Source organism: Aspergillus neoniger (genome assembly GCF_003184625.1).
Source record: "Aspergillus neoniger CBS 115656 unplaced genomic scaffold BO87scaffold_1, whole genome shotgun sequence".
NCBI lineage: Eukaryota > Fungi > Ascomycota > Eurotiomycetes > Eurotiales > Aspergillaceae > Aspergillus > Aspergillus neoniger.
The window spans coordinates 1,652,375-1,664,060 of record NW_020291129.1 but is presented as its reverse complement, the minus strand read 5'-3'; the positions used below and the strand labels follow the sequence as shown (position 1 = coordinate 1,664,060).

The window sequence follows — 11,686 nt, the reverse complement described above, 5'->3', positions numbered from 1 at the left end:
GCGCACTCATGGGCGAAATGCATTCATTCATGCATGATCTCGAATCATTCTTCTGGGTGATCTTTTGGATATGCGTCCACTATGATGCCCTGCCCCCCCCCCCCCCCCCCCCGGGTAGTAGGGGAAGACGAAGGGCTGTTGCGATATTTGATAGATGGAACTTCATCGATACAGATGATCTGGCTGTTATGAAACAGGGCTTCGTGCTTAGTGAAGTGGATTTTCTGCGGTGGGCGGATAAGTACTTCACGCTGTATTATAAGCCTCTTGTTTCGTGCGTCAACGCTTTGCGGAAGGTGGTCTTTCCTAATGGACATAGATGGATGGTGGAAGATTTGGGATTGTATGAAAGGATGAAGGAGGTTCTGCGCGCGGGTAGAGAGGATGGAAATGAGATGTTGTGTGGAAGAAGTGGGTTTCATTTGTAAACTAAGTAGGTCAGAATAAATATATCGCTGGTCAGTCGGAGCGAATGCGGTGATGGATGTCTCAATAATATATATTCACTACATCCGGGAGAAAGAAAGAAAAGATTGAACTGAATAATTATAGAACACCAAAAACAGTAAACCACTACCCTTTCTTCTGTTGTATGTGGTGAATTTTCTTAGAGACTTCAGTACAGTTTAAGTATGAGAGAGTAAGAACTTAGCTTTCCAGCTATAACTTGAAGATAGAACACACATCCAAGACAACTCAAGTATGATGAGATAACCATGGTTTGTTAAGCCCTTAATTCTTCGTCTGCTTTTTACCATTTCCACAGCGGATTTGATTCTACTGGTTGTTCGATACGTCCAATAGAGCAAAGGATAGATACTGCATGCCAAACCAGGTGATTTCGTCTATAATAACTAAGTATGTACTTTTCTCTTGCAATCATCACTCATGACTCGTCGTCATCAGTCATTAACTTATTTGCCCCGACTCATCACCACGCCTACTGTCCCCTCTACAACCCTCACGCCTGGGATCTCGGCCTCCCAAAGCCCGGTTTCTCCTCCCGAGCCAACTTCATGCCACCACTTCAGCAGGTCGTTGCTCTCTTTGGGCTTCACGTCGGGCGACGCAGTTCCTACGGTGACATGGGGCGTCTCGTTTGCGCACGGCCATTCCGCCAGGTTCTGGTCCTCTGGTGGGAATATCCGCGCTACGAATGTCATGAGACGGTTGTCCCAGATGAGACGCTCAAGACGTACGCGAGCCGGAGCCAGCGTTGGGGTGACGGTGGGATCAGACTCGGGCTTCCTCTTCATTTTCTCGATGTACTGGCGGACGTATTCGTCCCAAATGCCGGGATGTTCTTTCTTCGAGGCGCGGTGGATCAATGTCACGTGGAATGTGGGCTGTACACGTCTGCTGTTGATGAGCTGTCTGTAGAGACGTGCTTGTTCGGGGGCTGTAGACGGGGGAAACAGAGACTCGAGGATATTTTTCACCTCTGCAGGAGGTAGGGAGATGTTGAAGTACTCGATCTTCTTGGCCAGATCTTCGGGGGTTGGACCGGCTGTGGGTGCAGGGCTGCCGGGGTTCTGGTTCTGATTCTTGTTCTTGTTCTTCGGTTTCTGGGATCCATATTGATGGCTCCAGTCCAGCTGCACTTGGTATTCGTTCATCGACCAGTAGATAGCGTCATCCAGTTGCTCGGCCGTCGGAATCTCTTTCACGAGCTTGGGATAGAACGAGTGTAGCGCTTTCACCACGGTCTCCAGATTCTCACGCGAAGAAGCACCGACATCCAGGTCAATTACTTGGTCGAAGTAGCAGTCTGGCTCACGATCGGTGTCGACTGCCTCGAAACGGTTCAGGAAACCTTCCATGATTCCAATGACCTCCTCTGGATTCTTGCTTCCCGCCCGGATGGTTTGGTGGTTGTCTCCCCGGTCAAGGACTCGTCTCCGCGTTACCTCGCGGATGCCAGGAAGCAATTGTCCTTTGGGCTCGTGGACGTACTGGAGCGCGACATAGCGAGCTTTGTGAATCACAACCGATACATCCTCTATGAGTTGCTGCCGTTCGCGTCGCATGTGGTTGTTCCGGTCTGCTATTACCACAGGATGTTGGGCCAGAAGATTGGTAATGTCCAAGGAGAATTTCTTTGGCTTGTTCTTCTGCTTCGGAATGTTATCGTTCTGCACCTGTCCCCATCCAAACAACTTGCAGAGAGCCAAAGCCACGGTCGTCTTGCCGCAGCCCAGTGAAGCAATGGGGACAAGAATCACGTCGTGCGTCACATCACCGGATTCGTCAGACTCCATTTGGATGATTTCAGATCCGTTGAGGCCTCTCTCTTGCAAGAAACCCTCTCTCAAAGAGATGATGCCGTGGTTCTGCTGGTACTGCTGTGCGAGACCAGGAGTTTTTGCGAGCTGTCTCCGCGCGTAATGGAGATACTCCTCAGTGATCTTCTTGTGCTTCTTGATGTTAGGAACCTTTCCTGCAATGACTGCCTTTGTGCACTCGCGCCACTGTCTGTACATCAAGTAGGGCTCTTCAAACTTGTACTTGAAGAACCAATCCCGGTATGGCGCCCGTCCTTTATCGCCCATGTGGCATCGGACCACAAACCCTTCGGTCTCGCGGCCATCCCAGGTGCCTGTTTCAGCGCAGTTGTCGAGGAATTTCTTGACCTGATCGAGGTCTTCATACACAACAAAGTTGGCCTTCTTGAAACCCCAGGCATCGGCGAACTTGTGTACTTCCGAGCTAGGCTGCGTGGCAAACTGGGGCACGTTGAAGTTGAGTCCATGTAGATAGATACCCGAAGCGCTTTCGTCGTAGGCAAGGACATGCTCCTCAAAAGAGTCATCACACAGCTCGCCTACTGCGGTGACATTCAGTCTGCGCAGCTCTCGTGCCAAGTCCTTTACACTCCTTCCAACAGAACTGACATGTCGCTCGACCCAGCGTTCACCAGCTTGAGCATGGCTGAGGTTTGTATCGGAACGAACACCCGTGGAATGCTTGCTGCAGACCAACAAAGTGCCATCCTCAAGACCGGAAATGAATATGATGCAACCGTTCTCCTTCACACTGAGCTCGTAGGGACCCCTAGTGTTCATCTCAATGTTCCTCCACTTTGTGTCATTCACCTCATCCACATTAAAGAACTTGTCGTATCCGCGAACCGCAATCTCCTGTACGCCATCCTTCCTCTGGGTGGTGAACAGTCCTCGCGCATAGGTCGGCAGATCGTCGCGTTTGTAATCCCAGTCCATAAATTTCCACGAATGCACCTTGATTTTGTCTGCTTTCTCAACGTCAAAGGTAGATTTCTTGCACTTGAATCCCGACTTCTTCCCGTGAGCTGTGCCTTTCCTGCTGGCGGCCTCCAGGCTGTTGACCAGCTCGGCGACTTCTCGCTCGTCCTGCTGCACCATTGTGATCTGTCGGGTTCGCGCGTATCAAATCCAGAAAATTAGGCAATCCGTCTGTTGCACTCGGTGAAAATGAGGGAATCAAGGGTCGGGATGCGGGAGGAGGTGGGGGAGAAGGCAGAAGGCACGCGCGGTGTGTTGTCGATATGGCCAGGGAGGAATTGCCTTAGGTTTTGACAGAGCAAGCTCGACCTTCCCAAGCAGAAGCTTATCCCAAGCTATGATACAGATACAGCCTTGCGCGACGAAAAATGAGAGAAAAAAGTTGAGTCACCGTCAGCCTCGATCGGGGTCCCAAAGTAGGAGTTTCTTATCGAAGATGCGGGGCAGCGATCCTTTTTTGAAAAAGCGCTTTTTTCCGCCCGCGCCACTTTCATCCGCCCATCTCGATTCACTGAACACATCCTGCCTTCACTTCTCCATTACCACTTCATTTGGAATTATTGTGTGACTCAAGGTACGGCACTACCTGTCGAAGCCACCAGACACTATCAGGACTGACTCATATTTCCTCTCCGACTAGTGAAACCGGCGCTATGACTCAACCCAACCCTTACGTTCTGGCCGCCGATAATCCGGGCGCCGTCCTGACTCTATTGCAGTCCAACCCCTCCATCGCCTCGAACCAGGATGAGCACGGATATTCATTACTCCATGCTGCGGCTTCTTACGGACACATCGACCTGCTACGCGCTCTTGTGAAGGACTACAACGTGGACGTTAACCTGCTCGACGAGGATGGTGAAACCTGCCTGTTTGTGACGGAAAGCCTCGACATTGCGAAATGCCTGGTTGAGGAACTGGGCGTGGACTACAACAAGAGAAACGACGAGGGCCTCGCAGCCTATGAGACTATTGAGAGCGATGGCTCTTTCCCGCAAATTGCTGCTTATCTGCGGCAAGTCGCAGGCGTGCCAGAGCCAGAGGTCGACTCGGCTGGCGACGCACTAAACCCGGCTCCGCCGCTTCCCCCGAACATTCAGATGAACCTGGGCACAGTGTCGGAACAGGAGGCTAGCGCAGGAATGGACGAGGTGGACCCCGAGTTCAAGCGGCGCATTGATGAGCTGGCAGCGCGTGAGGATTTCCACAGCGAAGCTACGCAAAGCCAACTACGCCAGTTGGTCATGGATGCTATTTCGGGCTCCGGTATCAACACCCAGGAGCGTGAGGTGCGCCGCAGGACGGATTAAGGAGCATAATATAGCAGATTGCCAGTATACTGCGGCCCTCTGGCAACACTGGATACCCAGTTTCCTGCTTAGAGGTTTCGGAGGTCTTCCGGAGAGGCCGTTTACGTCTCGCATCAATTCGCGCCTAGGGCCTCGGACCTGCAGCTCGAACAAACCTATTCCACGGCGCCTGGTGTGAGTTCGAGCATAGCAGGAGGTAAGGTCTTCTGACTTATAACCTGGTACTTGGAGCAGTGGTGCCTCGACCAGGCGGCACTCCATGAACAAGGGCCCTACAATGCGCCCAACGCACGCGAACAGAGCATGACGGGCAGCTGAGAGAGGCAGCATACTACCTTATGTGACCAAGAATTATACCTTAAATCGTTTACAACCCCCACATCCATTTCCACACACTGTACTAGTACCTATCCGTAGCCTTGTAAACACCCTCCACCAACTCACGTGATGATCGGCCTTCCCCGCATTTCGGGCGTCACAGCCAGTGCTGCTCTTCGCTTCGACCAATCCCTCCAATTGCTGCCTGTCATCACTCTGTCTGCCCACCTATTCAGGTACTTTCCAGCTGTCAGCTTACTAGTCACTACTTCCTGGAGGTCCCTTCCATTCGCCATGAACCCAGCGCTTAACCCGGACACTCCTCCCCCGCCTCCCCCGAAACCCAGCAGCCACGAAGCCAGTCGAAGGGGCACCCCGTCGCATCCAGGAACACCACAACAGTACCAGGAAGGACATTATGCACAGGACCGCTTGAATATGCAGGGACAGAGATACTCTTCTTCTCCGGCGACATTCAACCCCACTGCCTCGCTGAATGCGCTACCTAAGCCGACGGTGGAGGAGGGTTGGTTGCCTGCTGGTGTGAAGGAGAAAGCGTACGTTTACTTCTATTCCTTGCTGTGGTGTTGGGGTATGGGCTAATGGATATTTTCTTTTTGTGATGACAGGACTGTCGATCTCCAGACTATCCTCCAAGATCCTAATCTTATCTCCGCCCTCTCCAGTAACCATCCTTCGTATACGGCGCATCAGGATAACCTACAAACTCTTCTGAAATACAATAAAGACCTTGCGAACCGTTTGCTGGAGCTGCAGTCTCATGTCGGGGAACTACGCTCTTCTACCGAAACACTTCTTCTGACGCATCAGTCGCTTGAGGTCTCCTGGCGGAAAAAGCAGTCTGAGATGGATGCTGCGCTGGCGCCGTGGTCGCCTAAGGCTTTGTATCAGCGGCTGGCTGCTTCGATTGCAGAGCAGGAGGCGGTCTGTCAGGCAGTCGAAGAGAGCTTTTTGGAGGAGGAACATCATGGACGGGCGACTGAGAAGGAGGTTGGTGATTGGATTAGACGGGTCAGAGCGGAATCGGCCAAGTTGGCGGCTAGGAGAGAGGCCAAAGCTAGATGGGATGAGGGAAGGGTTGGTGGGTGGAGGTGATATTCGTGTTGGTTTGGCAACTTGATGGAGGTGATGAAGTACCGGCTTTGATCGAGGTCATGGTTCGACTATGGCATCACCTAGCCCATTCTCTGCATAAATTCATATCACTGAACGCGATGGTGCAGAAGGAGACAAAGTCTACTGAAGCCGACAAGCTGGTGAATATTTTGTCAAGCTCTAACCACAGTGCGGAGGGCCATTGCTCATCGCTCATCCGGGTCCGGTCGACCGCTTTCCAGATCAACGTTTTGCGTGCTGCTCTCTACAGTATCACGTTTGTCGCTCATCATGACCCAGTTATCGGCAGAAACGTGGCTCGGCTGTCCAACTCCCATGAAGAACGCATGTTTGCGACTCCTAGCTCCCCACGACCAGCCAGCACCGCGAATAATGGGCAGCTGATATAATCGAAAACCAATCCACGCGAAGACTATTCCCATGACCGATCCGAATATGATATCGAAACCATGATGACGATAATCAAACCAACGCGATGCAGAGATGAAGAAGGCCACCGCAATGGGCACTAATGCAACGATGAGCATATAGACAGGAGGAGCGGCACCCTGGTTTCGAATCTTCCCACGGTCCTGTCTTTGCAGATCCTGGCTGAGCGGCGAATACGCCAGGAACGGGAATCCAATGGAGAATTTAGCACTTAACCAAAGAGCGAGATACATCAATCCCGCGAACGACACTAGATAATTCGCATGTCAGATCAGCTCCCAACTTGATAATGAAATAAAACTCACTAGAGGAATGCCCACTCGGAAAACTAGCAAACCCATCCACCTTTAGCATCTCATCCCCCTTATTCCGGCATATATCCCACGTCACCATCGTAGGCGCCCCCGCAATTCTCCCACCCAACCCCGAAACCGCATACTCATTAACCGCAGATAAATCCGGGTCACACCTAGCCAGCATATCCGGTCTCGGCTTCCCATATAGATCCTTAAGTCCCTCCGTAGCCATGAACGTACCCGCAAGAGCAACTCCTAATCCCATCCATCCTGCATGCCATTCCCAAAACTTGACCATAAACTTCCTTCTTAGAGCTTCTGTTCGAGCATTTTGAACACTAGTACCAGCTATGCTGGTAGTAGCAGGATTGATGAAGAGAATGGAAACGACGATGATGATCACAGCTGGAGCTACTACCGCAACCACGGCTAGCACGCCCGTTGAGACGGTATCCTTTTCCCTGTGGGGGAAGGAGATGCTCGGGTCGGTGAGGGAGAAGGGTCGGTGATTGGGGGTTGTTTGGTTGAAGCCGTAGCCGATGAGGGCGACTCCGCTGGAGTAGTATTGTTCGGTTAGCAGTGTCTGGTTTTTGGGGTGGCTGGTTTGGGGTGGACGTACATTATGAGAATCCAGTCGAGTATGTAGGAAAGGATTAGGCGCTTGGAGAAGTTTCGGTAGGAGAGTTGATGACGATGGGGTGCGGGGGGAGGGGTGTCTTCTGATTTGGAGGGTGGCATTGTTGCTTAGTATATATAGTATGGAGTTAGATGATTGTTATTATTGGTGTTGGTATGTATGTGGGAGCTGGATGATTGGATATGATGGGGTGGAATTATTGCGGAGTTGAGAAGCACAAGTAGGTAGCTAGCTAGCTACTCGGCTCGTATGGAAGTAACTATGTGTATGGCAGGTGACCCGACCAGATGAGAATGGCAAAGGCTACGAGGCTAGGCAGTTCTGACCCCAAATTGTCGGGATAGTGGTACGGCATCGTTCATTGAACTTTAATTCTGCTACCTTGCTGATCTACGCTATATTTACGATGGATGGTGAACACGAGGTTCGTGGGGGTGTTGAGGGGAGCACATAAATATGAGTAATATATTATTCGTTGCATTTCGTTTCCTCATTTAGAATTAATAGACATGTAAGCTGCAAGATACCAATCTATTTCTGCTTGCCGTCCAAGTCGCCGAAGAATTCTCGGCCAAAGTCGGCGCTGCTGTCGTTGAAGCGCAGCTTACGGTCAATGCCCCGGATCTTCTGGAGATCCTCGGCGTCTAGCTTGAAGTCGCCTTGGAGGTTGTCTTTGATACGAGATGGAGTCTTTGACTTGGGAAGTACTGAGTGTCCTTCATTGATGCCCCAGGCTACAGAGCGTTAGCTTCTTTCTTCGCGCAGATAGATGATGGGGACCTACCGAGTGCTACTTGCGCAGAGCTCTTGTTGTACTTCTTTCCAATCTCAACCAGCACGGGATCATCAATCAGCTTGCCAATTGTGCCCTCGCGGGAGTATAGCTCGTTCTGGTTTCCGAAGGGAGAGTAGTGGGTGACATGGATGCCCTTTGACTTGTGCCAGTCGGCGAAGCTACGCTGTTGCAGCCATGGGTGGCTTTCGAGCTGGTGGACTGCAGGGACGACGGAGCTGTTCTGAAGGAGACGTTCCATCTCTGACTTGGAGAAGTTGGAGACGCCAATGGCTTTCACCTTTCCGGTTGAAAGGAGCTTCTCCATGGATTTGTATGTCTACCAGAGATGGTAAGTTAGCGCATTCATCGGGCATAGTTGGTGTTGTGTATGGGGATGAAATACATACATCGACGTAGTCAGTATCCTCCACAGCTGGCTTGCCACTCTCGTTCTTGGGGAACTTTTCAGTTCCTCTCTTGAAGGCCACAGGCCAATGCATCAAGAATAGATCGACATATTCCAAGTCGAGGTCGTTCAACGAGTCCTGAAGCGCCTGCGCTACATCGTCGGGGTGATGCTTGTTGTTCCAGAGCTTGGTAGTGATGAAAAGCTGGTCACGAGGCACGCCAGACTTCTTGATAGCTTTGCCTACGGCCTCTTCTGTTCCATAACTGCAAAATTATGTCAGCATACCGATTAATTCGATGAATTGAGCATGAGAACTCACATTCTAGCAGTGTCAATGTGGCGGTAGCCCGCCTTGATGGCTTCAAGGACAGCTTGCTCCTGTGCCTCTGCGTCTTGCCAGGTTCCAAAACCAACGGCGGGGATTTGAGCGCCGGTGTTGAGCTTGAATGTGGTCGTCATTTTGAGTAGTATGCGTCAATTGAAGTATGGTTGAGTCAATGGGTATTGGTATTATGTGCTGGTGAACAATGGCTGGCCGGGAAGAAGGCCCCATTTATGGCCATCTCCCAGCGCATAATGGCATTACAAAATCCTGGTGAATGCAGCATCATAAACATGGATCGACGTCAAACTGACGCAGATAGAACTTTGGGTTTCTGTCGGGAGAGGGCCGATGACGTTTTGAGACGGACCCACTAAAGCTCCGATCCAGACTGGCCCTCAGCGGAGCTTACACAGCTAATGTTTCAACAAATCGCAATCAGGGAGCATTACTCGAGCGTTTCTGGACGATTCGAAGTCCGACATACTTTGCGCCAAAGGCGTGCTCGACGGGGTTTACCTCATTGTGTTACCAAGCAGGTACCAATCATCCACTGTGGGTCTAGTCAATATATCCTGATGTTGGGTCGCTCTGCACACAGCAAATCCAGACAGGCAAAGCGTTGGGTAAGTACTAGATAGCTGCAGAAACTTACTAAGACGGTCTCTCGGTGTACTACCTGTTGCCATACGATGTTTTCCTTCGAAGTTTGAAACTACTATGGCCAACATCCCACTCTTTGTGAGCCACGATGGCCGAAATCCATTGGGTGTATATGCTCGTGGGACAGGCCCATGAAAGCTTTGACAGCTTTCTATTCTCTTTGAGGTAGAGCAAATCGATCATAGTGGAATGATTGAAAACTGCAAATCAGTTGCTAGTTGACATGGCGTCCGCTTCGGGGCATCAACCATAAGGCTTAGTAGGCATGTCAACAATCCATGGATGGTCGGTCCTATCAGTGAGTTATTGAGCCATGCAGGATGCCTTGCTGACCGGTCTTTGCCCCAACCCTTCTCTTCTGTTAGCTCAAGACAGTTTCAGCTTTCGCTAGGTCCTTGAGCCCGATCTATCTTGTGGTCATCTGTTGGACTTTTGCAATTTTCGCTTTGACGTCTTGCCAATCTCTCTATACCTCCACCTTTGGCACGGTCTTTTGCACGCAGGTACTTTATAGAAGTGGATACGTGCGATCGGTCTAGACACTGTAGGTGAGTGTAAGAATGAAGCATGCCTTGCATGGAACGCATCACATCATCACGAAGCCCTCCCACGAGTCAGGTAGAAAGGAACAGCACTGAAAACATCAACAATGCGGTATACTTCGTCAGTAGTCCATTGACGGATTTGGTCGATATCCGACTAATTGCCATCTGAAGCAGGCCTCTCATCACCTCTGGGTAGACTTCGGTGTATCTAGTTGGGGATTTAGCATCCACGGCGACATATATGCGATAGTTCAAAACTTTGACGTGCTACTGTCCCATCATCTTGGTCTTAATGATCTGGAAGACTAGCTGAATCATTGCAGCTTGGTAACAGTAGATAGTGATAAGGAGAATATTGTGTTAAAGGGTCCGTTGAAGTGTTTAGGCAATATAATCAGCTTGGAATAGAGGCTAAATCTGGTACCCAGCCCATGAGTAAATCTCCAAGTATTGTACGGTTTCCACCAATTTGATACCCCTATCCCTAGCCTTTTCAGCGACGAGACCAGAACTAATCAAGTCCTCCGCTAGGACCAGCGGGTTTGATGTAGGAAAGCGTAGAGTTCATGAGGCATTACCCTACGGGATCGAGCAAGCCATCATTGGGCGACCCAGTCAATATCAATTAATGACTGATTGCTTCAATTCTGCCAACTCTTATAGCTTTTGAAAGCTTGTAGATGCGCTTTTTCTAGACAGTAAGAGATGTAGCAGTAATGGTACTAGTTGGGTGGGTCCTCGACATTGAAGTGTTTGTTTTCCGGTCAAACAACGCTCTTGGTGATACTCGCTAGCCGTGGTGTTAACTGCCCACCTATAAAACCGCGGCGCAACCCACAATAATTTTTTTCTCAACTTGCCCAAGCTTGCAACCGCATCAACAAGATGCACTAGTCGACAACCCAACTTGCTCAAGTTGGTTTACTGGAATGCTCAATACAGTCAATGATGATTGACAACATGATGCACGATTGTGTATTCTAAAAGGTATGCGAGCGCAACTTGTTTCTTTATGTTCCTCCTCCCCTTGTATGATGACCCTATGACACGCTTTAAGGCATTCCTCAAACTTAATCACTATGTGGAATTCGTGTTTTAACTCAAGTTTCAGCCTTGTCTGACAACTCCAAAATAACTTCATTGCTTCACTCAGCCTGTTTGTGACCATTGCTAACTTGCTGGTGATAGGTAAATACCAACCATTCCATCTCTATGCCATTATTGGCCGTCGATGAAGATACTTTGAACGAACGGGCGGACAGAACGTGTGCATTGACCCGCATCCATTAAAAGCAAAGCGTACAAACTTTGCGGGTGTTGGGGAAGTGTACACATTGTTGAGAACTCGTCACCTGAGCTTTCATCGATCGTTCTGCGATTACCAGAAAATGTCGATCCAAGTCATACTAACAAGTCATGACAGGTACTGTCACTCTTCAACAACCTCTCCATATGCCCATATACCCAAAGTCAACATTACATGATGAATCTTGTTATTCACACTGTTTGATCCTGCACGCCATGTGTTTGGAAATGAACATGTTACAAAAAAATCTGATTTAATGAGGTTGGTAGTGACAATACC

The 11,686-nt window shown here is 50.0% G+C and overlaps 5 protein-coding genes across 5 annotated transcripts; 2 read left to right on the top strand and 3 right to left on the bottom strand.

Annotated features, from left to right (window-relative positions):
• Positions 1-824: 824 nt before the first annotated feature.
• BO87DRAFT_372158 (tRNA ligase) lies at positions 825-3,764 on the bottom strand. The gene has a single exon (XM_025622223.1). It carries the CDS (start codon positions 3,378-3,380, stop codon positions 915-917), a length of 2,466 nt encoding a protein of 821 aa, XP_025485508.1. The 5' UTR covers positions 3,381-3,764; the 3' UTR covers positions 825-914.
• Positions 3,615-4,706, top strand: BO87DRAFT_12266 (ankyrin repeat protein). The gene is made up of 2 exons (XM_025617973.1): positions 3,615-3,834; positions 3,901-4,706. The coding sequence occupies exon 2, from the start codon at positions 3,914-3,916 to the stop codon at positions 4,568-4,570; it is 657 nt and encodes a 218-aa protein (XP_025485507.1). The 5' UTR covers positions 3,615-3,834; positions 3,901-3,913; the 3' UTR covers positions 4,571-4,706.
• Positions 4,707-5,182: 476 nt separating this feature from the next.
• On the top strand, positions 5,183-6,004 carry BO87DRAFT_296155 (vacuolar protein sorting family 37 protein; the record flags this gene model as incomplete). The annotated part of the gene is made up of 2 exons (XM_025618977.1): positions 5,183-5,445; positions 5,518-6,004. 2 exons carry the CDS (start codon positions 5,183-5,185, stop codon positions 6,002-6,004), a joined length of 750 nt encoding a protein of 249 aa, XP_025485506.1.
• A 115-nt stretch (positions 6,005-6,119) lies between these two features.
• On the bottom strand, positions 6,120-7,567 carry BO87DRAFT_12253 (phosphatase PAP2 family protein). Its single transcript, XM_025617970.1, has 3 exons — positions 7,370-7,567; positions 6,760-7,304; positions 6,120-6,704 (listed from the first exon to the last, which is right to left on the bottom strand). The coding sequence occupies exons 1-3, from the start codon at positions 7,486-7,488 to the stop codon at positions 6,211-6,213; spliced, it is 1,158 nt and encodes a 385-aa protein (XP_025485505.1). The 5' UTR covers positions 7,489-7,567; the 3' UTR covers positions 6,120-6,210.
• Positions 7,568-7,864: 297 nt separating this feature from the next.
• On the bottom strand, positions 7,865-9,172 carry BO87DRAFT_411925 (aldo/keto reductase). Its single transcript, XM_025626474.1, has 4 exons — positions 8,891-9,172; positions 8,570-8,834; positions 8,172-8,499; positions 7,865-8,121 (listed from the first exon to the last, which is right to left on the bottom strand). The coding sequence occupies exons 1-4, from the start codon at positions 9,028-9,030 to the stop codon at positions 7,919-7,921; spliced, it is 936 nt and encodes a 311-aa protein (XP_025485504.1). The 5' UTR covers positions 9,031-9,172; the 3' UTR covers positions 7,865-7,918.
• Between the last annotated feature and the right edge of the window lie 2,514 nt (positions 9,173-11,686).